Source organism: Tupaia chinensis, unplaced genomic scaffold (assembly GCF_000334495.1).
Source record: "Tupaia chinensis unplaced genomic scaffold, TupChi_1.0 Scaffold000644_1, whole genome shotgun sequence".
Classification (NCBI taxonomy): domain Eukaryota; kingdom Metazoa; phylum Chordata; class Mammalia; order Scandentia; family Tupaiidae; genus Tupaia; species Tupaia belangeri.
The window spans coordinates 3,805,331-3,831,717 of record NW_006160165.1 but is presented as its reverse complement, the minus strand read 5'-3'; the positions used below and the strand labels follow the sequence as shown (position 1 = coordinate 3,831,717).

Here is a 26,387-nt window from a genome sequence, read left to right as displayed (position 1 = left end):
CCCCCCCCCCCCCCAGCCCCCTGGGCCCTGCCTTTCCCCTACACTGATGAAGGGTGCGGTTGAAAAAGCCAGAGTATCATAAGCCAAAAAGAGGCAGTGCACTTTGCCAAGAGATGAGAGTTGGCTCCCTTCCTTCACCGAAGGCTCCATGCCCCCAGCTTGTGACAGTGGCTTCAGGAATCCACCCAGAGGGCTTGCTACTGACTCCTCCAGTTAGGTAGATGCCCAGCCTACAAAGGCTGAGACTATGGCATACAAGCTGGGCTCCAGATGTGGGTTTCAAGACAAAGACATTCCCTGAGATAACAAAAGGGCCCAAGAGAGGGACCACAGAGGGTAAGAGGCTGGAGGAAGTGAGGGCGAGGGACTGCCAGAGAAGAGCTGCCTTAGCACAGGGCCACTGAAGCACTCCTGAGTGTAGAGCATCTAATGTGTCCCAGCCAGAGGAGGGGTCTGGGGCCACATCACCCTGGGGCTGGTCAGCAGTCCTGCCTCCCTGAAAATCCTGCTCTTGTCCACCCTCAGCATCCAGAGAAGCCGAGCTCACGGGACCTCATTCCCATGGAATGAGCCTGAAACCACCAAGACAGACGCTTGTACTTGAATTGAACATCGTTTGAACTGGGCAAGCCAAGTTCTGAACTGAGACGTTTTGAGGACTGGTGTACAGCATCGTATTTTATTTGGAGAAAATTATGAGATCCTTTGAAGATTTCACACAGATGCTACCCACGTGAGTCCCACAGGAAAATGAACAGAGGCTTGAACATAATAAAACCGATTTCTGCATCCCGTCAGGTACCCTTGTTAGAGGAGCAGTTTCAAATAATCAGAGAGCTAAATTAATTATAATTCCTACCAAAAGCTGGCATATAGATAAATTTCTTCCTTTTAACCTTTTCAAAGAGTATGTGTAAAATATATACTCACAAATAAGTAAATTAAAGCAAAATTAAGCAAATTAAAAATAAGTCTATCATGCTTATAGATTTTATGTAAGTTGGTTTTATTTTAAAAAATATATCCATTTTCAATAGTCACTTGGGTTTTGATTGAAAAAATAAATCCTAAACAGAATCTATACCTAAGCTAAAATGAAATACATGATCTCTGCTCTCAAACCAGCACTCCAAATATTATCCTCCCTTTGTAAAGGACAAATACATTCATGGAGTTTTCCAAGCCATATGCAGATTTACAGAATATACTGCTCGGCTCATTGACCTGTTCCAGCCCTCCAGACTCTAGACCAGTGGCACTGGTGAAATGGTACCAGAATTTGGCCTTAGAGCTGCACTTAAAATGCCAGAGGGAGAGGGCGAGTTTTTCCCCATGTAGATTTCAAGGTACAATCTCTTTCTTTTTTTTTAATAATTATTTAATTTAATTTTATTTATTGTAATTATTTTATTTTAAAGTTGACAAAGGAGAGAGAAGGAAAGTGAGAAAGCAAGTTGTCAGCTCCAGGACTTGAACCACAGTCAGCCATGTGGGAGTCCAACAACCTTAACCACCACGCCACCTGCCAGCCCATAAGGTATATTCTTAATATCCTATACCTCTTAAAAGAATCAACAAGCCCGATTAGGTGCAAGATACAGAAGGCACAGATAATAAGGTATTGACAGTCCTGCTTCCAAGTTGTGATGTTGGTGAACATTTAATATAAAATTGCATATGGGAGGACTCCTGAGGACGGCCAATGCTGTTTATAAATGCTGATTTGGAGGCAGGCATGCGTCCACCTCCACCACTGTTTCCCAGCCGCCCCAAACCATTGACTGGAACGTAGCATCTAGGAAGGGACAGTGTTCCACGCTGATGAGATCCCACCAACACTTCACCTGGGGTAAACAGTTTCATTTTCCACAGTCACAGAGGCCAGACATGTTGGTGTGGCTGTTACCTTTTTGGCAGGTTATGATTTTTCTCTGCAACTGTAGGCACAAATCACTGAGCTGGTCGGCATGCCAGTATTTTAGAAACACTTTTCGGGCTCCCATCTAAAATGCAAACAGCAGGGAAACGTTTAACAGCATGAAGATGGCAAAATGATGATGGAAAAATAATCAGACAGGAGATTTATTCAGCAGAAGATGAGAAGGAACAAACTATCAAATTCACTACATTTCATTACTAGTACATTCTTTAACATTAGAATATTAAATCAACATGTCTTGTTCTAGTAAGTTTGTTTGTGGTGTACTCCATCATCACCCATGTATGCAAGTGATTAACACACGATCAAGGTGGCGACTGCACCTTGCAGTGTAAAAATGGAACCTTGGCTTTGACTCCTTATCAGAAGATAAAACCCATCTCCATGAATGAGTTCTCACATTCCAGAGCTAGACCTTTTATGCTTCTTTTGTGATTCATTTTCTTTTCTTTCTTTCTTTCTTTGTTTTTCTTTGTTCCACTCAAAGGAGGTAGATGAATTCCATATGAACACACACAGGAGATAGAGGAATTCCATATGAACACACACACACACACACACACACACACACACACACAGATCAAAGCAAAGCATAAAGCTGACAAATACAATCATTTCATTTCAATGATTTTTTTCCACTATACCTTACATGTGGGGTCTTCAAAAAGTTCATGGAAAATGTGTATTATGAAAAAACCATGGATCCCAAAATTTTTCAATCAAATAAATCAGTACTTCAGCTTCATTTTCTTTTACAACAATTCTGAAGTACCCCCAGAATAGTATAAATTGAATGTTTACAGCACTATAATTATATAACTTCAACATAAAAATTAAAAAGTCTCTAGTAATCTCTGACTGAGAATTATCTAGATGCTCATACACACAGTAGCTATGCAATGAACACAATTGTCCAGAATTTTTAAAAAGAAATTTCAACAGGACACTATACTGGTTTCTATGAACAGCTCCAACGACTTGCAAGTTTGTTCAAAGATACCACGATGGATTGAAGACAACTGCCAAAGAAGATGCTTAAACACACATAATGATAATCCAGATGCTTTGTAACTAATTTTCTTTTGTGTCGTGCTTATTTGCTAAGCATTCACAGAACTGTGCTAGGTGTGATGAAACCTCCTCACACAGTGAATGGTCATAGTCTCTTAGGGAAAGCAGGTACACTAGCTGCAGAAGAACGCAGTAAATCCTAACTGGGAGTGCCTATGAAGCTCTGAGGCAATCTGCTATTAAATGATGGAAAAGCCTGGTTGTGACATGTTCATCATGACATTCTCAGCACTTGAAACAAACACCATTAAAGTAAGAAGACAACTAACACATGCGCTCCCAAGCATGAGCTTGGACATTAACATGATAACCCCCACAGCCAGTGCCATACATCACAGTGACACCCGACGCTTGTGTGAATGTACACACCATTAGGTACTGGAGAGGTTTATAGGTCAGACTTGTCTTCAGAGAGTGCTTGGCCAGGGATGTTTTATGAACCTTTTCTGATGGAAACAGCGAGTTTACTCCAAACATACTTTGTCACTTCCCACCTCTCCAACTAACTCTTTCTTAGCTGTGTCTCAGTTTTGTCAGAGACTGTGACCTGAATCTTGCATTATGGCAGTCAGTCTAATTTAATATGGTCAACAGGGAAAACTCTCACCTATTAGCCTAGTTCAGAGGACCCTGGTCAACTAGTTGACCTTCTTCATTTAGTTTTCTTTTACTTGGTTGAAATTTGAGTTGGTGGCTACTGAGATTTGTTGCCTTTTTCCATTGTATTGCCATTCTCTCTCCCTAGTTATTTTCCATAATTTAGTCTTTTTTTCCTTTCCCACTGCTGACTTATTTTGGCAGTCTACAGGAAGAACAGTTGGTCCTGTCTGTGAGCACTGTGGAACAAATCTGTGAGACAGGCATTGGAAGAGGGAGCATTTGACCCCTGTTCATCACTGACTGTAGGATGAAATGCATTGTGGGAAACCATGTCCAAAAGGCAGGATTCATATGGACCTGGGTTCCAGACCCAAACTCCACAGAATGATGGCCAGCAATACCCCACAGTAGGTGGCATCAATCTTGATCACTGGGGTAACTAATACAGGGGGAAAAATCCCTGAGGAGTATGGTGCTGAATATAGGAAAAAGAACTGTGGAATGACAATGGAATTGTATTCTAGTTCCCCTCCCGTAATTAAATGAGGATCCTGGGCACAAAGGGGATTAAATGAAATGATTAAGTTCAAATAGTAACATTTTCAACAGTTATTCACAAAATTCAGGTATGTTTATCTCGAACATTGTGCTAGATTTTGGGAATATAGAACACATGGAAGGAGGGTGGGTCAAAATAGGGTCAGGTGTAGGGGGATCAGCAGAGGGCATAATGGTTGCATCACTGGACTTGCATATAGTCAATTATGGTTCGAGTCCCAGACCCGGTGGTTTAAAACTCATGCTGGGCGTGTGTGTGTGCGCGCCCATGATACCAAGTGGAGAAATGAGAAGAAGCATGGTCATTGGAATACACTGTGAGCATTGGAATGCGCTGGAAGATTAAAAAGGGTCAAGTCTAGGTATCAGAAAAATATATTTTGCAATTTGTTTTGAATTTTATAAAGTCCTTAGAAATTTGAGCAGTATTTTGAAAATCTTTCTCAGAAACCATTGAACTGCTTGAAAAATGGGCCTCTAAGCTGGACTTTAAGAAATAGCTTAACAATTAGCAATTGCAATTAACAATATGGGCTTGAAAATTGTGCAACTGCTGCTTGTCTGTTGGTCAACTCCTACTCATCTTTTGCAACTAAAATCAAACTTCAACTCCCCTATAGGATTTGTGACAATCTCTTAGCCACTTCCAGTAGGGCTTCAAGACTTCAATTTGTGTTCCCATCATGTGCTGTGTATCTGCCATTATATATATTTTTACATCTCTTGAAGAACATGGACATATATCTCCACAAGTGGAAGAAGGAACATGGGGAGGACAGATTCATATTAGAAAAAAGAACAGAAGATGAAGACAGTGAAGTCTTTTTATGAGTCATAGAGACATATGACATTGCCTAGGAGGATAATAAGCAATGACAGAAAATGAAAACTGAAGTCAGACTCTGAAGGCAGTCAACAACCCACAAATAAGTCATGGGAGGTAGGTGAGAGAACAAATAATGAAGGGAATAAAAGAAAACATAAAAGTAGGAATTAAATGGTCCAGCCATAGGTTAGGGAGCAAGGATTAGATGACCCTTTCTTCTCCTCCTCTAAGACAAAAGAAGGGAGGAAGAATGAAAGTTTATAATAAAGTATTTTCAGGAAGTAGCCAATTTTTAGTTCAGATATGGAGGCTAAATTAGAAGAGAAGTAAATTCAGGAGATGAAGTCAATTTTTTCTCACTATATCAGTCTTCTGATGATGATGGTTGAGAAGTGGACTAAGGGTTTTAAAGGGGTGGATCCACAGCAGGTCAGACTTGGAGTTAGAAAAAAGAGTTCTTGCTGGAAGCCAGGAACTGAGCCATGGCAAGGAAGGCGCAAGCAGGACCTTGAAGGACAGGGCTGTAAAGGAAGGTGGACTGCTACCTTGAATGGCAGGTGCTAGAAGGGCAGGCCTGTTCCCAAGCTCCTGGTGGATTTTGCCAACGTTGTGCAGATGCAAATCTGCCCCACCAGATATAGCCAAGGGCTTTGCAAATGCTGAGGGCTGCTGGTCTTCTGACTGAGTGGGAGAAGAAGGTCTGAACTCACAGTGCAAGTACCACTTAAGACAAGGCTGAGGGGCCAGCAAGTGGCATGGTGGTTAAGGATGCTGGACTCCCACATGGCCAACTGTGGTTCGAGTCCTGGATCTGGTGGCTTGCTCTTTCACTTTCCCTCTCTCTCCCACTCTATCCCTCTCTGGTCAAATTAAAATAAATAAATAAATAAATAAAGTTAAATAAAATAATTCTTTAAGAAAAAAAAAAAGACAAGGCTGAAATTTGTGAAAATGGGTGAGTATTGTGCTGCCATTACACCCAGGTAATCAAAAAATCTGCTAATCAGGCATTCTCTACAGGTACCCAATGGACCATTTTATTTTATATTATTTGTGCTGTATAGTTTCTATGTGTATTGGCAGTATTTGGAGATATTCATTGGAAGGTTCAGCATTTATTTGCCTTTGTCGATCTTTTAGAGGTGCCATGTTTATAACAAATTTTTCTTCTTTTCTAAAAAAATAAAACTTAGTACTTAAGCAGTATTTTAAAGATCTCAGGAATCATTCTGAACTTGGTATTTACTCCCTTCTACTTTCACTGATGCTAGTAATGATTGAGGACACAAACCTAGGGAATCTTCTTTAGCAACAAAAACACAGACATCACAAGAATTTTGAATTTACAGGGATTTATTAATACATGGTCTATTAACGATATCATCCATGGTATCAGAAAAATATATTTTGCAATTTGTTTTGAATTTTATAAAGTCCTTAGAAATTTGAGCAGTATTTTGAAAATCTTTCTCAGAAACCATTGAACTGCTTGAAAAATGGGCCTCTAAGCTGGACTTTAAGAAATAGCTTAACAATTAGCAATTGCAATTAACAATATGGGCTTGAAAATTGTGCAACTGCTGCTTGTCTGTTGGTCAACTCCTACTCATCTTTTGCAACTAAAATCAAACTTCAACTCCCCTATAGGATTTGTGACAATCTCTTAGCCACTTCCAGTAGGGCTTCAAGACTTCAATTTGTGTTCCCATCATGTGCTGTGTATCTGCCATTATATATATTTTTACATCTCTTGAAGAACATGGACATATATCTCCACAAGTGGAAGAAGGAACATGGGGAGGACAGATTCATATTAGAAAAAAGAACAGAAGATGAAGACAGTGAAGTCTTTTTATGAGTCATAGAGACATATGACATTGCCTAGGAGGATAATAAGCAATGACAGAAAATGAAAACTGAAGTCAGACTCTGAAGGCAGTCAACAACCCACAAATAAGTCATGGGAGGTAGGTGAGAGAACAAATAATGAAGGGAATAAAAGAAAACATAAAAGTAGGAATTAAATGGTCCAGCCATAGGTTAGGGAGCAAGGATTAGATGACCCTTTCTTCTCCTCCTCTAAGACAAAAGAAGGGAGGAAGAATGAAAGTTTATAATAAAGTATTTTCAGGAAGTAGCCAATTTTTAGTTCAGATATGGAGGCTAAATTAGAAGAGAAGTAAATTCAGGAGATGAAGTCAATTTTTTCTCACTATATCAGTCTTCTGATGATGATGGTTGAGAAGTGGACTAAGGGTTTTAAAGGGGTGGATCCACAGCAGGTCAGACTTGGAGTTAGAAAAAAGAGTTCTTGCTGGAAGCCAGGAACTGAGCCATGGCAAGGAAGGCGCAAGCAGGACCTTGAAGGACAGGGCTGTAAAGGAAGGTGGACTGCTACCTTGAATGGCAGGTGCTAGAAGGGCAGGCCTGTTCCCAAGCTCCTGGTGGATTTTGCCAACGTTGTGCAGATGCAAATCTGCCCCACCAGATATAGCCAAGGGCTTTGCAAATGCTGAGGGCTGCTGGTCTTCTGACTGAGTGGGAGAAGAAGGTCTGAACTCACAGTGCAAGTACCACTTAAGACAAGGCTGAGGGGCCAGCAAGTGGCATGGTGGTTAAGGATGCTGGACTCCCACATGGCCAACTGTGGTTCGAGTCCTGGATCTGGTGGCTTGCTCTTTCACTTTCCCTCTCTCTCCCACTCTATCCCTCTCTGGTCAAATTAAAATAAATAAATAAATAAATAAAGTTAAATAAAATAATTCTTTAAGAAAAAAAAAAAAGACAAGGCTGAAATTTGTGAAAATGGGTGAGTATTCTCCTGCCATTACACCCAGGTAATCAAAAAATCTGCTAATCAGGCATTCTCTACAGGTACCCAATGGACCATTTTATTTTATATTATTTGTGCTGTATAGTTTCTATGTGCATGGGCAGTATTTGGAGATATTCATTGGAAGGTTCAGCATTTATTTGCCTTTGTCGATCTTTTAGAGGTGCCATGTTTATAACAAATTTTTCTTCTTTTCTAAAAAAATAAAATTTAGTACTTAAGCAATATTTTAAAGATCTCAGGAATCATTCTGAACTTGGTATTTACTCCCTTCTACTTTCACTGATGCTAGTAATGATTGAGGACACAAACCTAGGGAATCTTCTTTAGCAACAAAAACACAGACATCACAAGAATTTTGAATTTACAGGGATTTATTAATACATGGTCTATTAACGATATCATCCATGAGAAAATTGTTGGCCATGTGTTCCCCCCAGTGAAATGAATATTACTATGTAATCAGGGTCTTAGTGTGCTATATCAAATCCAATAAATTAAGACTCCCTGGATTAGACAGAAGGATTAAATCACCTGCATTCTTGATGTTCATAGCATTTATGCATCAAAGACGTTTCCTCACTAACCAGAGAAATGGAGAGGTGGAGACCGTTCTCCAACTGAGCCCTCTCCCGTGCACTGCTCCACACACAGCGTTCTTATCTGAGATTAAAATGTTAATGTCATTCTGACTCCTGTAAAAGTAAGCCATCTGTGAATTACAGTCATTGCTATTTTTATTAGAAAACCATTCGTTTTTTTTTTTCCTCTGAAGTGACAGATCTTAAAAGATTAAACAAAATTGTCATTGATGACTTCTAAAGCTCCAATTACTGTTACAGTTTTCAGGGATTTTTCTTTTTTCTTTTTCTTTTTTTTAAAGAAGTGTAGGCTGTGGAAGCACAGAGGAATGCTGGATGAGCAGTTGTGATGGAGTGTAGGTGGCACAAAAGCCGTATTCGTAGATACCAAAGGAACCCGTGAAGAACTTTTTTTTTTTTTCCCAAGGAGTACTGTCTGTTTCTGGCAGCACCTTTGGAATCACATTTACCAAGAAAAAAATACAGCTATTATCCTTTGGTAGTTTATATGACACACATTTTTCTCTGTATTAATGAAACTGAGAAAAATGACTAATGTAGCAGTACTCTTACATATTGGTAGGATATAAACACTGATGCCCTTCATTTTGTTATTCCCATGAATTCCTATAGATTGAAGATAGTTTGTATGTGTGTATGAGTTAATGTACTTGTTTACTGCCACTAAATAACATGATGAATAATTGCTTCCCGTGGAGACAAATTAGAGGAGAAAACTCAGGTCATGCACCTCTGCTTTAATAGAGAAGAACACATCAACTAAAATGATGTGAAGATTTGTTTTTTGATGTGAAGGTTTTAGTGACAAAGAGTGATACACAACAATGACTAAAATTTATTTTGAAATGATAGTACTATTTTCCCCCAGGAAATGTGCGCTGAAGCTGGGTAACTGCATTCATCATTGACAGGGGAGAATGACAGAATGGAGTCCGTAACCCATGCAGGTAGATTGTGGAAATCATCTGGCTCAAATTCTTATTTTACAAGAGAAAAAGGTATGTGTTAAGGAGAATTTGTAACATTCACACAGAAAATTAGTGCCAGAGATAAGAATAGACTGAGCTCTTGGCGATGGACTAAAACCAACAGATACTCTGACAACGTATAGTCTCACATTGTAATATGCATATTAATCACCAGGGAAATTTGTTAAACACAAACTCTCATTCAACAGTTGGGATGAGGCCTGGATTCTCCATTTTCGACAAGCTTCTACATGATGTCAGGAGTGCTGAACTGGACCAGACTTAAGTGGTTAGGGCCCAGGGCCCAGGTCCTTTTGGAGCCTGACTTCAATAACAAGCTCACTTGGTCCCTTCCTCTGTGTGTCACCTCTGTGTGTCACCTCTGTTCCAATGTTTGTCACAAGCTCCTGTATTTCTGCTCCCTAATTAAGTGCCAGTCATCCTTGGGGATTTTCAGTAAATGAGCTTTAGTTTTTCACTAAGATAGTTTTTAACTACTCCACTCACTTTCTACAATCTTCTTTGGTAAGTTCTTTAGCTCAACAGTTTCACTATAGACCACTCGAGAATATGCTTATGAAATTCCTGAGTCAAGGCCTACACAATCCAGGTCATAGGATATATTTATCTCAATGTTTTACACATTCTTCACCCTCATATAACTTTCTCTTCTAAGGAGATGTGCACCCTCTATTCCCCACCTCAGTGAATGAGAGACAATCCACGTGGAAGTTTGGGAAGCAGAGGTTCATGATATCTATCACTATCATTTTTCCCACACAATTTCATTCGTTACTACCTACTGTTAGCTTTAGAGCCATCATGCACTTACCATCCAAGGAAGAGCCCCAGGAGTCAATGAAATTTGCTTAGCCCTTCTCCTTCGGGCCAAATGCAGTCATAAATTCTATTGATATTTCTAAAGTCTACTTGTTTTTCTGAATAATCTCAGTAGTCTCCTAAATTAGGTTAGGTTCCAATTTCTAAACTATTTTCTGAGTGATCATTCTAAATATCAACTTCATTATGTATGTTAGTGCAAAAAATTATTTAACAGTTTGTCATGATTTTCAGGACACTTAAACACCTTTGAAATGTTTATTAGACTTCAGATCATATGATCCTTTCGGACCTTTTCCTTCTTTCTTTAAAAAACTTGTGGTGAGGACCAGTAGGTGGCATGGTGGTTAAGGCATTGGACTCCCACATGGCTGACCACAGTTCAAGTCCTAATGGTTTGCTTTTTCTTTTTTCCTTTTTCTATTTTTCTGTCTGGTGAGGACATGTGTCCTATAGCAAATTATTAATAATAAAATAAACTTTTAAAATATTAAAAAATTTTGTGGTAAGATTTTTAAACGTCTATGAAGTCTACTCCATTAACAAAATGGCAAGCATACCACATAATGTTCTTAAGTATAGGTACAATGTTACATAGAAGAGCTGCAGGGCTGCAGTGAATTTGGGCTCACTCAGCCTCAAACTACTGGGTCATAAGAAAAGCCATGATACATTTTTTGCATAGAAAAATAGACAAAAATCTAAAATAATTAAATCTTGAGTCTGACAGGAGGGAGGGGCAAGATGGCCAACTAGGGACATCCATTGTGCCATCTCTTCAGGAATAGAACCAAAATAAAGTAGGATAAATGAGCGGGCAAGTGACATGAATTGATGGAATGAAAAAGCAGGACTGTGAAAGGCTTTTGGGGTGCCAAGTCTTGAGTGGCAGACATAAAATGAGGTCAATTGCCAAAACTGAGAAAGGAACCAGAGCCAATGGAAGCCTACAACAACAGAGGGAGATGAGCAGGCTTCCCTCTGAAGCCTCCCACCTCCTGCTACCACCTCTGATCTCAGTGCTTGCTACAACAGGAGAGCCCAGAAATGAACACAGGCCTAGAGCCTATCTTGAGGAGCAACAAGGATCTGCTGGTCCAGAGAGAACATCAAATTCCGTCCCCTACACAAGAACGAGGCATGAAGTGCCACCTAGGGAGCAGAACCTGGACAGCCCCTTCTGACTGACTGGCAGGACAATACTCCCAGTCCTCACCCCCCCCCATCCCCTGAATCAGAACTTCAGGAGCAACTCTGTATCTCCGGTTGCCTTATACAGAGCAGCTTTTCTGGACCTCCCTTTTTGGATTATGAGTGTGAGTGGAAGTGGAGGGTGACTAACATAGAGGAAGGCCCTTAGAATCCTACTCCAGGCATGAGGGTGGATAGAGGTGTTACCCTGCCCACTTTCTAACCTGAGATCCCTCTCACAAATCAGAGAGAAGAGCTCCTGCTTTATCTCCTACTTCCATGACTAGCAAAGGAACACACAACCCCTGCTGGGCCACAGAGTAGTGAAACTATAATCCCACCTGACTTGGACAGAACCCTACCTGACTGCCCTCTGGTCAGAACCTGTGGCCATGTTGTGAAATTTCCACCTGCCTTGCCACAATAACATGCCAGGGGCCACACATGACTCCTGTTGCTTCTGCTCCAAGGCTGTGGCAATGGTAACACCCACCAGCATCTGTGTCTGCACCACCCACCCAGGCGCTTGGTCAGACTGGCAGATGTCAGCAGCCCTGTATAAGTAATGCAAGGGGGCACACACAGTCCTCAACTGTATCAATAACAGTACCATCTTACCCACCCACTGTGAACTACCTGGGAACAGGGACTGTGGCCATGGAAAGTCAGACCCTGAAGCAGATAGTTTCCTCCATGTCTAGGGACTGCAAAAAATGGCTAACCAAATAACCACTCTTTGAAATACAACTCCACAAGCAACATCTTCATTACTCTGTGGGCAATCCATCCCAGAAAAAAGACATCAATTATTTTCAGCTCTTATTCTCATTTTCCTACCAACCCTGGAAGAGGATATCACTCTCTACATAGGGTCTTAGGACTATGGAAACTACTTTACAGAGAAGCAGTTGATGTATATTCAAAAGACTCCTCCTTTACCAGTGGGACAACAATAGACAACTCTCATCTCACCTAGAACCTGAAAACAGAAGCCCAAAGGACCCCACAGTCCCCACTGGTGTCTCCAACAGTAGGCAGTCTCACAGTCTTCTTACCTATAGGGAGATACTAGACCTGTACTAGCGACCTTTTAAAGTATAGATGATATTTGTGCTTATGTTGCAGGACAAGTGAAAGCTTTACCAAAGACATTCTGCTGTTACACTACAGGGCAGTGTAAATTAAGGGAAGTTGAGTGTCAGTCAGACAAGGTCAGAGGAAACCTGTTTAGAACTGAGACATAAGAACCATGGGAAACAAGATGCTCCACAGCTACAACCTGTTTTTTCCCATCCCCCATTTCAGCGTGAAACAATAACCCTGGGAATAGCTCAGGGCCATGGTGGTCTTCATACAGAGATGCCAAGTCCACCCAATCTCTGCCTTCTCTACATATATGTATCTGTATGTGTTCTTTCTCAACCTATTTGCCTGCTTCCAGTTGGGGCTCCATGTCTTTTCACCCTGCAGGCTGGTGCATATACCAACCACAATCAGACCAAAAGTCAATATGTTCCAGCCACTAACACTAAAGGATGTGCCATAAGAAAAATAAATAAAAATAAAAATATACTGCCAACTATAAAACCTCATCTATAAATTAGAAAGCAGTGAGTACTTTGTCAGATGCCATAAAAAAACCACAGGGTCACTAAAAACATGACAAAACTGGTAAATATTTCTTCCTCCTAAAAGAAGACTTTTATCACTAACAATGGAAAAAAATATAGTATTATAATGAAATTCAATGTGATACAAAGAAACACAGAAACAACCTCAGAAGATGAGGAAAACAATACACAAATGGAAGAGTGATTCAAAAGAGGCAGACTCCTTAAAAAAATCAAATAGAAATCCTGGTAAGGAAGAATATAATACAGAAAATAAAAATACTCCATAGAATGCATCAACAAAATATTCAGAAGAATGAATCTCAGAACTTGAAGATATAGCATTTGAAATAGCTCAAACTGTCGAAAACAAAAACAAACAAAAACACATTAAAAATGAAGAGAACAAGGTTGGCATAATAACTCAACAGTTAAGGGAGCCAGATCCCACGTGGCCAGCTGCAATCTGAATACTGACCCCAACAACTTGAAAAACATGCAGGACATGTGTAATGTGTGCCTAAAATCCTGAGGAGAAAGAACAATGGAGAAAAGGTGACTGACTATGCCCCATTGTGGAGTGCTTTCTCTACATCTTTCTTACTCACCAGCCTCTCCCTGGCAAGTACACTTACTCTTTGGCAATAAAAAGGTGAAAAGAACACATGGGAAATCTGATACAGCATTAGGCAATTGAATAGCTACATAATGGGTATCCCAGAAAGTTAAGAGATGGGAAAAGGCATAGAAAATTGATTTCCTGAACTAGTAACTGAAAACGCCCTGAATCTACAGCTAGACAAAGACATGTAGATATGGAAAATTCAAAGGAGGCCATAAAGAGTCAATATAAAATCTTGAAGTCAAATTATAGTCTAAATGTCAAAAATCAAAGATAAAGATAAAAATCCTGCACCATCTGGCTCCCTTCCATTCCCAGAGTGAGGAAGAACAAGGAGAAAGCAGAGGCTGCCCACTCTGTTAAATGCCACCCTGCTCCCTGCCCATCTTAGTGTGAACAAGAAGGGACTGACCAAGTGTACACTGAATACCATCCTGCAGGGACCACTTGGTCTCTGTTGATTGCTATCTTGCTTGTTCTGAACACTGAGGTTGTCTTGCTTGTTCTGAACACTGCTCAACTGCTGTTCTATCATGCAGTGAGGGAGGAGGGGTTGATCTGGGTTACCATCTACCCACTTCAGCCTCCAGCCACATTCAGACCATAGTGGTTGGAATAGGCAGGATAAAAGTATCAAAAGGAAGTGGGGCTATGCAGGAATTCTTTTCCCACATCCCCTCCTGGAAAAAAAGGAGAGAGAGACTCCCTTCTGAAAATCTTAACAAAAGCTCCCACTGTAAATACCACACTCCCACTCATGAGAGCAGAGTGAAACTGACATGGAGCCAATTCAAACCATAAGGAAGCACGTGTGAACACCGTTATAGAAACCTACTCTAAAGAAATAGGAAGAAGTAGGTATATCAGCAGGTGCCTAAAACTCAAAGCAGAGTCCCAAGAAATAAAACAAGAAACTAGCTCTTTCTCAAAGTAACAAAATAACTCCTTACCAACAATGGATAAAACAGAAGAAATCACAGAAACTTCAGAAAAAGAATTCAGAATACTCATCATAACAAAACTCAATTAGATATGTGGAAATAAATGGATGACCAATTTGAGGAAATGGGAAAATCTTTCCATCACTTGAATGAGGAAATTCATAAAGAGTTAAACATCCTAAAAAAGAATGAACAGAACTTCTGAAGATAAAGGATACAATGCCAGAAATCAAAATCTCCCTCAAAAACATTAACAGCAAATTAGACCAAATTAGACCAAAAAGAATATCAGACATAGAAGACAAAAATCTCTGATTTAGTCCAAGTCACCAAAATGAATGGAAAAATAACCATTAAAAATGAGGACAACAGGAAGCCAGCAGGTGGCATGATGGTTAAGGTACTGGATTCCCATTGGACTGATCATGATTCAAACCCCCCACTCGGCAGCTTGAAAATCACACTGATCATGTGTGCTTGTACTTTGAGTTTTAGGCATCTGGTGAATGCATGTGCCCGAAGGCAAAAATTGAAAAACAAAAATAAAAGCAAAACAAAACAAAACAAAACATGTAGGAAATCCTAGACACCATTAAATAGCTGACTATCATATAATGGGTAATCCAGAAGGTAAAGAGATGAATAAAGGCATAGAGAATATCTTTCATAAGATGATAACTCAAAACTTTCCAAATTTAGAGAAGCATACAGACATACAAATCTAGGAAATATAAAGAGCAACACATAGATTTAACATAAGAAGATGCTTTCCAAGGCATATCATAACCAAACTGGTAAAAGTCAGAAACAAAAGTAATATTCTAAAACTGGCATGAGAGAAACAGCAAGTTACTTAAAAAGGTTTATCCATTCAGCTAACCTGACTTCTCAAGTGAAACAATGCAGGCAATTCAAGATGAGAAGACATATTCAAAACTCTGAAAGAAAAATAGTTTTGGTCAAGAATATTGTACTCAGCAAGATTATCTTTCAATTAGAAAAGAAAAATAATTCCCAGAAACAAAAGCTGGAAGACTTTGCCATCACCCAACCAATACTCAAGAAAATACTACATCAGGAAAACTAAAGGGAGATAACTAGAAGTAAGAGAACACATAATAACTAGGAAAAAGTTATAGAATGACGGGGATAAGTATGTACATATTGATAACACTGAACGTTAGAGGATTAAATTCTCCAACTAAAAGACACAGATTGGCTCAAGGGATAACAAAACGAAACAAACAAAACAAAATGAAACAAAACAAAAGAGGAACACTCTATGCATTGCTTATAAGAAACAAACCTCATTGACAAAGACATGCGTACATGTATAGATTCAAATATAAGGACTGGGAAAAGTTGTTCATACTAACAGAAACAAAAGAAAGGACTGGATCATGATAGTGATATTAGACAAAATAGACATTAAGATAAAAATGGTAAAAAGAGAAGAAAAGGAAAAAATATAGTTTGAAAAGAATTAATTAAATAAGTTATAACAATTATAAGTATTTTTTGCACCCAATACTGGAGTACTCAAAAATTTAAAAGAAAGACTGCTAGATCTAAAGGGATAGACTGCAACATACTAATTGTTGAAGATTTCAACACCTGCTGTTACTGAACAGATCATCTAGAAAATAGTAGAGAGACACAGGAGCTAATTGGTATCATAAGCCAAATGGACCGGATAGACATATATAGAACATTTCACCCAGCAACTGAAAAATACACTTTGCTGTCATATACATGTGCAACATTTTTGAAGACTGATCACATAATAGGGCATAAAACAAGCCTCTACAAATTTTATAGTATACAAAATATCTTCAACACCTTCTCCAACCACAATAGGATTAACCATGAAATTGACCACCGAAAGAACGCTTGAATATACACAAAAACATGGAAACTAAACAATCTACTCCTGAATGACTTCCAAACTACTTATGAAATGAAGATTTAATTAATCTCTTGATTTCAAACTAATGATACTGAACAGACACCTTCCCACAACTTGTGAGACATGGTAAAAATAGTCGTAAGAGGGAAGTCATAGCAATCAGTGCTCATAAAGAAAAAAACAGAAAGGAGGCAAATAAATAACTTGATGTGGCAACCCAAGGAACTGGAAAAGCTGTAACAACAACTCATGAACTCTCAAAAATATAAGAAAAGAAATAATAAAGATTAGAGCTAAAATTAATGAAATAGAGAATAGGGGGTATACATTTAGACACAAGATATTTTAAAAGATGAGGGGAGTAGTAGAGAGTGGGTCAGGGAGCAAAGGGAAGAACCATTTGGCAGACAAAAGAATGTAAAGTTCTTTGTTTCAAATGTATAGTATAGGGTAGTAACTTTGATTTAGCTGCCATGTACTACATGCATACTGTGAAGTACCATATCATGAACCATAGTGATGAAAAATGATGAAATGTAAATTAAAAATAAATTAAAATTTAAAAATAAAATACATGAAAATTGGCTAGACATAAGTGTTAATTTACTTGTAAAGAATACCCTATCAGAGTAAACTCAGATCTCACAAAAGAAAAACAGTTTAATCAAAGATACTATACCCAGCAAAACTATCCTTAAAATTTGGAGAAATTAAAAAAAAAGGGGGGGGGGGGGGGGAAGGAAATCAGCAATACTAGACTGGCTCTTCAAGACATCCTATAGGAAGCACTACATATGTAAATGACAGGAACATTAATATCACCAAGAAAACATGTGAAAATCACACAAAGAAGAAAGAAATTACTCAGTTTCTGTCACTATGAAAAACTATCAAATAACAAAGATAAAAACAAAATAAGAAAGAAATGAAATAAAAAAAACCAAAACAAAGCAATGAGAAACCATCCACGAAATGGGATCTGAAAAAATCTGTACATATCAATGGTATTACTGATTGTAAATGGGTTGAACTTCAGAATTAAAAGACATAGATAGGTTTAATGTATAAAAACAAGAGCACTCTATATGCTGTTTGACAGACACACACCTCACTAGTAAAACTGCACACAGATTGAGAATGAAATCTTGAAAAAATAGTCCATGCCAATAAACAAAAACAGAATTTTCTTTATTAATATCAGTCAGAAAAGGCTTCAAGCTAAAATCTTTAAAAAAAAAAAAACCACGAAGATCATTATGTAGTATTAAAAAGATCCACTCCCCAAGAAAAATGTAAGAATAATAATTTATTTTATTTTTTTTGAGAGGTTTTTGCTACCGGGCACGTGTGCTCACCAGAAAGACAGAGAGACAGAGAGACAGAAAGCAAGAAATCACCCCCTTGGGGAGGGAGGCCATGCCGCAATCCCTTCTCCTCCATTCTCCTCTCGGAATCTTAGGCATGCACACACATGCGCTTGGCGTGAGTTTAAGCCACCAGGTCCGGGACTTGAACCGTGGTCGACTATATGGGAGTCCAGCGACATAGCCATTAAGCTAACTGCTGGTCCCAGAATTATAAATATTTATACATTTAACTTCCAATCACTCAAATATAGAACAAAGCCTGCTAGAGTAGAGATATAAACTCTCATACATTAATTGTTAGACACTTCAATACCTCACTCTCGTAGATCACCTGCACAAATAAATAGAGACACTAAATTGAACAATATCATAAACTAAATATTTCATACATAACATGTATGAAAAATTTTGCCCAACAAACATAAAATGCATATTTTCCTCACAGTTGCGCATGGGATCTTTTTCTTTCTTTCTCTTTCTTCTTTCCTTTCTGTTTTTCTTTTTTTTTGTGGGGGGGTTTCTATAGGGTGTGTGCGCTTCCTGGAGAGAGACAGAGACAGAGACAGAGAGAGAAGAGAGACAGAGAGAGAGAGAGGCAGTGTGAGGGAAAGTGAGAAATCACCCTCTGGGGGAATGACCACACTGCAACGCCTTCTCCTCCATTCTCCTCTTGGGATGCTGGGCACTTGTGCACATGTGCCCTATGTGATTCTCAAGCCAGTGGGTCCAGGACTCAAACCAGGGTAAGCCATGGGAGTCCAGCAATGTAATTACTTTGCCACCTGCTCTCCCCTATATGGGACATTTTCTAAAGTCGATCACATAATAGTGAACAATACCAGCTTTTATACATTTAAAACAATGTAAGTCATATCTAGAGTCATTCTGACCACAATGGAATTAAACCTAAAGTCAACAGCAGAAAGAACTTTCAAACGTTCACAATTATATGAAAATTGAACAACATGCTCTTGAATAATTTCCAAACTATTGGAGAAATTAAGAATGAAATTTTTAAAATGATAATGAAAACACTATACTCCAAAATCATTTGGATAGAAAGAAAGCAGTAGTAAGATGAATGTTCACAGAAATTAGTACTCACAAGAAAAAAACAGAAAGACTGTAAATAAACAATGTAATAATGCATACCAAGGAGCTAGAAAAGGAAGAACCAGATAAACCCTAAAGTTATAGGGAAAAAAATAAACACCAATGCAGAAATAAAATGAAAATGTAGAAAAGATGGACATATTTTTGGATACATGTTCTATACTAGTTTGAACCAGGAAGATACAGAAAGCAGGAATAGGCTAATATCAAGTAACAAGACTGAATTAGTAATAGTTTCTCAACAAAGAAATGCCCAGGTCCTGTGCTTTCACTGCTAAATCCTACAAATCATTTAAAAAGAAATCAACGGCAATCTCAAAATATTCCAAAATATTCAAATAGACTCTTACCAAACTCATTCTGTGAAGTCATCATTACCTAGCTACCAGAAGTAGACAAAGATACAACAAAAGACAAAATTAAAGATCAGTATCTCTAATGAATATAGATAAAATATCCTCAACAAAATATTAGCAAATCTAATCCAATAACATATTGAAAGATTATACATTATGATCAAGTAGGATTTATCTCAGGGGTGTAAGGATGGTTCAACATACCCAAAACAATAACTATAATGCATAAAATAAATAGAAAGAAATCATATGATCATATTAATTTATGTTAGAAAAATACAACATCCCTTCATGATTAAACAAAATAAACATATACGCTGGACAAAATATATATAAAAGGTACATTTCTTAACACAATAATGGCCACATAGAACAAATCCACAGCTAATGTCCTACTCAAGTGGGAAAAGTTTAGAGCTTCTGTCATCAAAACTGGAACAAACGAGGTTGTTCCTTTACTCTACTTCTATTTGATATACTACTGGAAGGCCTGCCCAACACAACCAAACAAAAGAATGAAATGAAAGATACCAAAATTGCAAGAAAATATTTTAAATTGTCACTATTTGCAGATGACATCATTATATACATAGTAAAACCTAAAGAATTCACCGAACATCTTAGAGATGATAAAGTCAACAAAGTCACAGAATACGAAATCAACATACACAAATCCATAGCATTTCTGTACACTAACAATGAATGAAAACTGAATCAGAAATGAAAAAAACGTTTTATTTGCAATAGCCAAGAATATAAATATCTATAAGTAAATCTAACCAATGAAATGAAAGATCTCTATGAAAATGATAAAATAACTGAATAAAGCAACTAACTAAAACAAAAAATTGAAAGACATCCCTTGTTTATGGATTGGAGGACTAGTCAAAATGTTGATATAACTTAGAGTGATCAACAAATTCAATGCAATTCTTATCAAAATCCATTAATATTTTCCATGGAAACACAAAAAATAATCATAGAATTCATCAGGAATCACAAAATTCTCACATAGCTAAAGCAGTATCACACAATACATACATACATACATACATACATACATACATACATATATATGTATATATAAATGTGGAGACATCTCATTGGCTGATGCTAAAATATATTATAAAGACCTAATAACAAAACAACATAGTATTGGCACAAAAAAGACACATAAACAAATGGAACAGAATAGATAATTCATAAATAAACTGAACAACATAGAGATGACTTTTTTTGAACACACGGCACAAGATAATTGCTGGAGAAAAGAAAGTCTTCTTTAAAAAACATTCTGGAAAAAACAGATATCCACCTGCAGAAAAAAATAAAATTAGGCCCCACCTCTCTCCAAGTACAAAAAAATAATTCCAAAAGTATTAAAGACTTAAATATAAAGCCTAAGGCAACACAACTACTGAGAAAAAACATTTCAAGATATTGGAGTAGGCAAGTATTTCTTGAATAAGACCCCTAAAGTAAGGACAATAACACCAAATACAGATAAATGAAATTGTATCAATACAAAAAGATTCTGCACAACAAAGGAAACAATAAATAGAAAGACAACCCATAGAATTGGAGAAAATAGTTTCAAATTACTTCAGATAGGGTGGATAACCAGAATATATAAGGAATTCAAACAACTCACTCAGAAAAAACAATCCAATCCAAAGTTGACTGTTGATCGGAACATACAATTCTCTAAAGCAGACATATAAGTGACTAAAATGCATTTTGAAAAATACTTAACATCTTTTATAAGGGGTATGCAAGTAAAAACCACAATGAGATACCACCTACCCCCCAGTCAGTAAGGCTTTAAGAAAAAAAATGAAGAAATGCTGTTGGGTTGTGGAGAAATGAAAACTCATTGCTGGTGGAATGTAAATTAGTACAGCCACTATGGAAAATAGGATGGAGGTTCTTCAAAAATATAAAAATAGAACTATCGTATGACCCAGTAATGGTATTATTTGGTATATGTTCAAAGGATAGAAAAATATTCATTATAGTTAAGTTATGGAATGAATTTAAGCACCCAAGAATTAATGAATGGATTGGGGAAATGTGGCACATATACAAAATAAAATTCTACTCAGCTGTAATGAACAACAAAATCTGCTTATTTGACAGAGTGGATGGACCTAGAAAATATAATGCTAAGAAAAATAAACCAGACTACAAAATAAAAATTCTGTATGTATTCCCTTCCCATACACCAAATATCCACAGTATATGATGGAAACCGAATGACTGAAAAGCATAGAAACAGCAAATGTAGATACCAAAGCTGAGAGGTGGTAGTGGTATGTATAGAATTTGGGAGAAAAGTTTTAATGGATGGAAGCATGCATGTAAATAAGGAGAAAAACTTACAGAATGGTGTCTCTCTGTAGAGTGAAAAATGTGGATGATTAAATACGTACTTCAAAAACAAAACTAGTAGAACTATTATCAAATAGGCACAAGTAATGTAATGTTCTGTGTTGATGAAGATAAACATGTGTATGTCCTTGATCTGATTATTACATACTATATGCACGCTTTAAAAAAACATACTGTGCCCCACAAAGATGTATACTGAATATATGTAAACCAGAAATCACAATAAAACTAAAAGGTAAAAAGGGAAAAAAGTCTTAAGCATTTTAAATCTCTTTAAATTATTTGATTAATTCATTTTGTAAAATTAAACTTAATGTGGTTCAAGAAACAAAGATATTACATTTAACATTTCTAGTACCACCATCTCTGCTGCAGAATTACTGCAGACCAAACTCTGCAACTTAAGTCACCCTCTCTTCACCTGCTCTTTGACTCCCTTTACATACATGGCCTCCAATTTCCTAGTCTTTCAGAAAATTCAATGATTCCATGTTGGCTATAAGTTAAAATGCATGCTTTTGGGTGTAGCATTCAAAATTCTCCATAATAGGATCTTTACTAATTTCCAAAGATTTAACCTGTTTTGCTCCTCTAAGAGAGATGCCATTTACGGTTATTTTAAACTTCCCACATACTCCTTTGGAGCAGGAAACAAATTAGGATATCTTTATATTATATACATATAATTATGACCTCATAGCATTTAAAAAATTATCCTTCTTAGAGAGTGCATGAATACATGTGTTTGCAGGAAAGAGGCAGACAGAGAGGAGAGAGAGAGAGAGAGAGAGAGAGAGAGAGAAAGAGAAAGAGGGAGAGAGGGAGGGAGAATGTTAGAAAGTGCCCCCTCCCAGAAGGAATGGTCACCCTGCAATCCTTTCTCCTCCATTTCTCCCTCCTTTCAAGATTTTGAGTTCACATACCACACACACACACACACACACACACACACACACACACAGAATGTTTTCAAGCTCCTGGGTCCAGGACTCAAACCATATAGCTGACCATGTGGAATCCAGCTGCCTTAACCATCATGCCACTGGCTAGCCTGCTTGTAGCGTTCTTATGCACAGAATTCTTACTGAACGATATTAATATTGTCAATGTGTATTAGATACTGTGTCTTTATTTCTATCTCTATAATTACTGAAGTGTTTTATTAATATAGATTAAATTTTAGTGGTAAATGTTTTATTGTGGATGCTAGTTCCTTGGTTTTAAAGAAAATCTTTTATTTTTATTACTGATAAGAAATTAACATTTAAAATTTGTTATAATCCTTGGTCTAAAAACATGAGCAATCTTCTTTTTCTTTGAGAGAGATTTTTGTTTTGTTTTGTTTTGTTTTTGCTATAGGGCATGTACACTCACCAGAGAGACAGACAGAAAGAGAGAAATCACTCCCCAGGAAAGATGGCCATATGCAATTCCTTTTCCTCCGTTCTCCTCTCTGGATTTTGGGCACACACACACACACACACACACACACACACACACACAGCATCAGTTTTTTAAGCTGCCAGGTAGGGGACTCGCACAGTGGTCAACTATGTGGGAGTCCAGTGATATGAGCATTATGCCATCTGCTGACCTCAAACCCTAGCATTATTCTAATAAATACTTTCAAGTGAAAGAAATAGCATTATCATTCATAGTAATATCATAGCTGCATTAAAAGTAGTCATCTACTTTTGGTAAAATAGCATTCCAGAACAACAAAAACAACAACAAAAACCTGGTATTTTCTTTTTTTGGGGGAAAGGTTTTTTGCTTTAGGGTGTGTACGCTTGCCAGAAAGACAGAGAGAAAAAGAGAGACAGAAAGCCGCAATCCCTTCTTCATTCTCCTCTCAGGATCTTGGGCATGCACGCACACGCACCTGGTGTTAGTTTAAGCCACCGGGTCCAGGACTTGAACTGCAGTCTACTACATGAGAGTCCAGTGACATAGCCAATACACTAACGGCTGGTCCCAAACCTGGTATTTTTAAAACTGTGGTACATAAGTAAATCTGTTCCCAGATTAAAAAAAATAGCTTTATTGATGATGACATAAACAATGTAATCTTTTTTTATAATGTTTTCTCATTTCTGCAGAGTTCTCTCATCGGATTTGTTTTCCTTCCTGCTGCTCTGCGAATGTCACTGTGCTGCTTTAAAACACTGTTCTTTCTAACTTTCCTATGCAAAACCATTTCTGTGCTCAACAAGTTATCTCTTCCAGAGAGAAACACCCTCCGACTTCAACATCTCTCCATGGATGTCCTCCGCCTCTTACTTATTCCTGGTTCCATATCGTTTTCTTATGCTATTGAAGTGCATTATGCTATATTTTACCTGATTGCGCTTGTCTCACATTTATTCACCCATCATCCCACCGTCTGTCTGTCATGACCATCCATCCACTATCATTCCTTCACGCATCCATTCTATTCATGCAATCATGAACAAATGTTTCCCTAGGGCTTCCCTCCTGCCAATTGTGTCAGCCTCTGGTACCAAGAGAATAAATGGAACAGAAGCTAGCCTTCGGAAGGTTCAGCAAAGTCAACATTTAATGGACATACATCTCTCCCAAGCTGAATGCACATTTCTCTTTTTACTTTTTTGATTCATTAATTTTCTAAGGATGACCATTAGTTTTGTGTACATGTGTATTCTAGCATTAATAGCTCAATATTCCACATTTTCATGGCAGCTTTGAGGAACTATTAAATAGAAACAGACTAATGTTCAGCCTGGCTCTGAATGTCTGAATGTACTTTTAAACATTTTCAAAGGATAAATTTATACCAAAATGCAAGTTCTCTTTGTTATAAATAGACTACTCTTGAAGTTTAACTTCAACACAGAAAAGATAATTACAGCCACACACATCTAATAGAGTACTGTATCTTTTGGTATTTGAAGAAGGTGGTTTGGCTTGAATTACATATAATTATCGGTTAAGAAAAATTAATTATTCTCACCTGGAACAGTATGACCTGCACAGCAGGCAGAGATGAATAAAAACTACTATTTTGAGCTTACTAGTGAATTACTGTGTGATCCTATACATTATTTCATTATAAGAGTCATATCGGTATGGTCAAGAGTGATGTTTTGAAATTTTGCTTTTCCCAGAACGACACTAAAGCCATACCCAAACAAAGCTGATCAACTTCAAAAGTGCACTTGATAAGTTAATGTATTAAAAAGCACCTTTAATCTTTGTCTTTAATACAATGGCTGCCCTCATGTCAATAATGAACTCCTCCATGGAATACAGAGCTATGTATTTATGACTAATAGCATACACAGCGTCCTGGCTGTGCTCACTGGAGCGTGTACATCACGTGTGAGAGCCCCCCCACCACGGGCGCCTGCGTTCTCGGCATGGCGGCATTTGGTGTCTGCTTCACTTCTGAAGATACGAGTACTCGTGGCCCTTCATCCTGGGAGTCTGATTTTATATTGCTTGTCCTTTAGAATATATAAATATATTCAAAATGCCTACTTTCCTAATTTGCCCAAATACTTGTCCTGTGGTGCATTTCTTCATTATATCGCGATTGAAAGAGAGAGGAAGGACGTGCCAGGACCCTCTTCCTTCCCTCCCCACCTTCTGGATCCTGGGCACTCCTGTGTGTCTCAGTTTGCTTCAGGCAGACCGGGGCCAGGGCTTCGAACAGTGGTTTCCATGTGGGATCCAGCTTCTCCTGAGCAGAGCAACACCACTGAGCCATGGAGCCAGCCCTCCGTTGTTTGTCTGGAGACTCCCGTTCATTTTTATGTTTAGTCCTTAATGGGCCTACTCTCGCCCACCTTTCAGAGTTCCCATGTTGCTCTACAGCAGAGTCATCCTTAGAGAGAGTTGGAGTGTATTCCTGACTGATATTAATATTTTGATTTTAAAAAAGATTTGACTCTTTGGCTCGATAAAATTTAATCCACATAAGCACTGAAGGCCACCGTGAAGGTCTCTTCCCACCTTCCCATGCCGCATTTCCTCAGCTGCCACCTCTGCCCCATCCTCCACCGCTCGCTCTTCTGTGGGCTCCCATGTCAGTGGTACTCAACCTTTTCTTCCTCTGCAAAAATGTCTTTCACAGTTAAAGCACGAATCAGATTACGTTTTAGTGCCGCCTTAAAGCTTATCAGTAGCTTTGCACGGAACTTCAAGTCCAGCGGTGTACGTCCACCCGTCCTGGGCACGGCTGGTCCTGCTGTTTTCTTGGATGTGCTCATGTGCTCAGTGCAGTGGCTCTGCCTCAGATGAGTGACACTGCCTCTTGAGGAGCAAGGAAAAAAAGCCTCAGCTACTCCAAGGCGTGTGCTGTATGACAGGTGCTCAACAAACGCTTGCTGAACGACAAAATAAACCTGGAACTAGGTCAACCTGGAATGGCACATGAGAGGGAACTGCATTAAGCACAGACGACACGTTTAACAGCTTTAAAGAGCCACGTGCTGTCCAGGAGGGTCAATCTTTGAAAGGGCATAAGCCGTAGTAAGAGCAAAGATAGTTTTTCTTCCTCAGAAGGAAGTTCTTTAGTAAATTTCTCATGAACTTGCTCTTTAGTGGGACTGATGGTGAACAAGTAAAGGTTAAAAAGCAGTGCTGTGGGCGGCCATCGCCGGAGCTGCAGCGGCCAAAATGAAGTTCAATCCTTTC

General features: G+C 38.3%; 1 protein-coding gene across 1 annotated transcript in view; it reads right to left on the bottom strand.

Annotated features, from left to right (window-relative positions):
* Window positions 1-26,387, bottom strand: part of MYO16 (myosin XVI) — a 603,762-nt gene that overhangs the window by 99,174 nt on the left and 478,201 nt on the right. Inside the window, 1 exon segment of the mRNA XM_027776197.1 lies at window positions 1,907-2,003. Coding sequence (XP_027631998.1) covers window positions 1,907-2,003 — 97 coding nt within the window.